Source organism: Odontesthes bonariensis, chromosome 12 (assembly GCF_027942865.1).
Source record: "Odontesthes bonariensis isolate fOdoBon6 chromosome 12, fOdoBon6.hap1, whole genome shotgun sequence".
In the NCBI taxonomy this organism is placed as follows: domain Eukaryota; kingdom Metazoa; phylum Chordata; class Actinopteri; order Atheriniformes; family Atherinopsidae; genus Odontesthes; species Odontesthes bonariensis.
The window spans coordinates 9,897,948-9,902,404 of record NC_134517.1 but is presented as its reverse complement, the minus strand read 5'-3'; the positions used below and the strand labels follow the sequence as shown (position 1 = coordinate 9,902,404).

The following is a 4,457-nucleotide window of genomic DNA, read 5'->3' as shown; positions in this document are numbered from 1 at the left end:
ATCCTTGGGAAAGGAAACAAACTGATTGATCAGACTGCCCAGTGCCACTGACACAACCTTCACCACATTACTCAGGGTTGATTTATCCACTCCCATATTGTCTCCTATTACTTGATAGAAAGTCCCACATGCATAAAAGCGCAACGCAATTGAGCACTGTTCCTCCACAGACAAAGCATGACTCCTTTGGGTTTTGTGTTGTAGTGTTGGTCTGACCACATCTGCAATGTACTTAATGTCATCTCTCCCTAAGCGAAACCGTGCATATAGTTCTTCTGACGTGTATTGCTCAAGTGGTTTGGCACGTTCAGCATACACCCTAGCATGGTGCCTTCTCCTATGGTAACGATGAACAATACCCGCCATGTGGATGCCTCTGTAGGTTAAGAGAAATGTGTGCAAAACATGATGTGTTTAAGTGGTCGATACAGTTAACCACCAACGAGCTGATTGCTGCATGCCTAATTGATCACAGGCCAAAGCAATAATGGTCAAGGCTTATAAGATCAGTGTTGGCTACACCAAGGAGAAATCATGGAGTCAAAAGGGCCCAATTTAACTGTAGCAGAAACGTATGCACTGCTGGAGGGTGTTCAGGCCAATTTTGCCACTATTGTAGGTGGTTTCAGCTCAGCAAAGGGTGGGGAAGTCACCAAGAAAGGTAAAGAGAGCATTTGGGAAGACATCACCAACCGGATTAATGCCATGGGGTCTGGCCAAAAGAGGACCACAAAACAAGTTACACTGCGCTGGAAAAACCTGCGGGCCAAGGCAACAAAGGACCTCAGTGAAGCAAAAAACCCTAGCACAGGTAGTAATAAGCCATATAAAAGGGGTGATTACACCGACATGGTCCTCGATATCATTGGAGGTGAAAATTCAGAGGCTCTTCATGGAATTGAAGGTGTAGAAGGGAATGGAGAGGCCACAATTTCAGAGGCTAGAGAATGTGAGCTGAATCTTCCTGCAGAGGAATTTGCCCTGGACCTGAATCCAGTGATTCAGGAGGAGGAGATGGATGGATCCCAAGTGAGCATGGAGCCAGTTGTATCTAGAGTTGGTAAGAGAAAAGGTAAACGTTCCTCGGGCCAAGATGGTGACACCTATGTGCTGCTTCTGCAACGGGAAACGGAAAGAGCGGAAATGCAGATTCAACTGGCAAAAGAGAAACTCTTGCTAACCCAACTGCAGCAGACAAAAGTTAAAATGGAGATACAACTCCTAAAGGCAGAGATGGAAAGAGCTGGTCTCTGTCCTGTAAACAATCTTAATATTTTTTTAATATTGGACAGTGCTGTTTTTTTGTTTACTTATCATAAGAAAATAAGCAATGTAAATGTTTCAGTTTATTATAATTGTTCTGTTTCTTCACATTAAAACAAACAATGGCTGTTTGTGGCCACCTGTATTTTAGGTGTACCTGTTGTTCTTTGCTAAGCCAGTAGGGTACACTATTGAGTCTATTTTAAACTTCTGTTAACCAAGATTTGGTAATTCTGAAATTCGGTATTTGGATCGGATCACAGTGATCCAAAGTTTCTTTAAAAAACTGGCATAAAAGTAATCTGGATCAGGTGATCCTGGATAGCAAAACATGGGATTTCCAAATCCGGATCATTTTGATCCAGATTAAATTTTTTGAACAACTGGGCCCAGAAGCTTCCGATGGATACGCGCGTAATCTTCTGCTGCAGCTCCCGGTCAGCGGTCAGATCAGTCAGAGCTTCCTTCTCGTGTATGGACAGTCCGTCACTTGGTGTTGGGTTGAACAAGAATGGATTTCGAATCCACTCGTGCTTCACCGTGTCTTCGGTGAAGTATTCACCAAACTGCCTGCACATCCCTCGGAGGTGTTCTGAAATGACAGGCAGTATGGTGTCTAAAGGCAGATCTGCGCGCGTCATGACATCTTCTAAGGTAGAAAACATCTCCAAAGACCCCTGGTCCACACATGTAGCCCACAAATCCAGCTTATTCCTGAAAGCAGTAACACGTTCGTTTGCAACATACACATTGCACTCCTTTCCCTGCAGAGATGCATTAAGCATGTTCATGCGGTCGAAGATGTCAGCGAGGTAGGCCAGTTTAGCCACCCAGTTCATATCTTCCATGTGCTGCAGCAGTGAGGACTTGGCATCTGCGAGGAAAAGCAGTATTTCCTCGCACAGTTCACAAAGGCGAGTTAGGACTTTTCCCCGAGATAACCAACTGACTTCGGTGTGTAGAAGCAGCCCTCTGTAATGAGCGCCCATTTCCTCGCACATGATGCTGAACAGACGGCTGTTCAGCGCACGGGCTTTGATGAAGTTGACTATTAGGACAGCTTCGTTCAGGACCGTGCGTAGCTGTTCCGGCATCTTCTTGGCTGCCAGGGCCTGTCGATGTATGATGCAGTGACTCCAAACAGCGGCTGGTGCCACTTGCTGTATTCTGGTTATGAGGCCACTCTGATGGCCGGTCATAGCTCTCGCCCCATCACTGCATATGCCACAGCAGCGTGTCCAGTCAATGTCATTCTCTCTCATGAAATCGTTCATAATAGTGAACATTTCCTCACCAGTCGCACGGGCAGGTAGGGGACGGCAGAATAAAAACTCCTCTTTAACATCCAGGCATTCTCTGTAGCGCACATATACAAGCACTTGTGCACAGCTGGCCACATCAGTGGATTCGTCAATCTGAAGTGCAAAAACTTTACTCTCCTTGATAGCATCAATCACTTGGTCCTTAACGTCCAACGCCATGTCAGAGATCCGTGGGGCAACAGTGTTGTCCGACAGCGGTATTGGGTGCAATTTAGCCACAGCTGCCTCTCCGATCATTATGGCACACATTTCTTTGGCGAATGGCAAAGCAAATGTCTCTCCTATGCTGTGTGGCTTCCCTGCTTTGGCAATGCGCAGTGCCCCCCGATAAGATGCTTCAGTGGCCTTGGAATTCGTTGCGCTAAAATCCAGAATCATTCTCTTTTCTCCTTGTAGCATTTGAAGTTTTCTTTTGAAGAACTCTGGAGGTTTTTCAACTAACTCGCGGTGCTTAGTTGTCAAGTGCCTGCGTAGCTTAGCCGGCCGCAGGCTGTCGTTAGCAAGCACCTCTTTGCAAATTACACACTGGGGTTGAGGATAATTAGTTGGTCCTGTTGAAGTAAACCCCAAATTGATATAAATATCATCGTATTTTTGCCGTTTGGCTTTACTACCCATATTGGGCTCGTGCCGTTCAGAAACTGTGAGAAACTATGTATCGATAGTACCGGTCGATAGAAATTAACGGTAACTAGCTCGCTGCTAGCTCGAGTGACAGCACTGTTGCTAGGTTACGTTATGAAGTTTGGCACAATACATTCTCATGCAAAATATTTAGAATTGCCTACATCTCTTCTATAATTTATTTATATTTTATAATGTTGACAATTGCATAAAACAAAATAAAAAATATAGATAGTTCTAAAATGAAATCAACTTGTTTCCTTTTTTTTTTTTTTTGTTAAAAAAAAAAAAAAAAAAAAAAAAAAAATCAACCTTCCGCGCCCCCCCTCAAATCATTTGGCGCTCCCCAGGGGAGGCGCGCCTCACAGTTTGGGAACCTCTGGTCTAAAGAGACCCAAAAAGTAAAATTTTTTATTTTTTTTTAATACATCCACTTTAAAAGAAAATCCTTTTTCTTGTCGTTACCAGAGTAATTTACTTCAGTAAAAATCCTTATTTGTCGCAATTTAATGATTTGATTAAAAATGTGAACATTAAATAATTCAAGTGAATGTTCAGAAGATGCTATATATTTGCTAGGCTGGAGCCTGTATATAGCAAAGAGTTGCACAAATGGTTGTATGAACAGTGTGTGAGAGAACTTCACATAAAGCTGGTTGATGTCAGTTAGGGTTTAGATGTTTAAAACATCAGTTCCTGCCGCGAGGCTACAAGGTCATTTTAGATGGATTCATAACTGATTCTCTTTGCCGGTGAGTTTTCAGGAAAACATAATCTGGACTGGTATCAACTCAACAATTCACAGTAGACATTCTGTGAGTATCCTTTGGTTGACAGCTTTCAAACAATTATTAAATTTGATTTTATATTTGATTTAAAAAAACATAGCTGTGCATTCACAGAGAACATTCCGCGTGTTTTAGTACAACATCCACTGTTGGTGAGTGAAACGCTGAATAAATACTGGATACATCAGAAATATTTTGACCTGCCTACTCCAGTCAGAACTTGATGTACCTTGAGTTTGTGAAGAAAACTCGTGCTATTACGAATATATTTACCTAATAGCTTTTTAATTTGCACCTCAACCTTGAGTTACTGGCAGCTTTATATAAACTCTGCTCTGTATAATGTTTACGACTGCACCAACCAACTGGGAAAGCATCGTAAAGGGGAATGCTTTCAATTTTTTTCAGCTTTAACTGGAAATCATTTCAATAGATTAGCAGTCTGATGTGTAAGAAGCCT

At 42.7% G+C, this 4,457-nt stretch overlaps 1 protein-coding gene across 1 annotated transcript; it reads right to left on the bottom strand.

Annotated features, from left to right (window-relative positions):
* Positions 1–1,541: 1,541 nt before the first annotated feature.
* LOC142396993 (zinc finger BED domain-containing protein 5-like) lies at positions 1,542–3,203 on the bottom strand. Its single transcript, XM_075480323.1, has one exon. The coding sequence runs from the start codon at positions 3,201–3,203 to the stop codon at positions 1,542–1,544; it is 1,662 nt and encodes a 553-aa protein (XP_075336438.1).
* Between the last annotated feature and the right edge of the window lie 1,254 nt (positions 3,204–4,457).

What these genes read in the sequence shown, in the direction of transcription:
- LOC142396993 (XM_075480323.1), bottom strand. Translation starts at nt 3,203, where the DNA reads ATGGGTAGTAAAGCCAAACGGCAAAAATACGATGATATTTATATCAAT.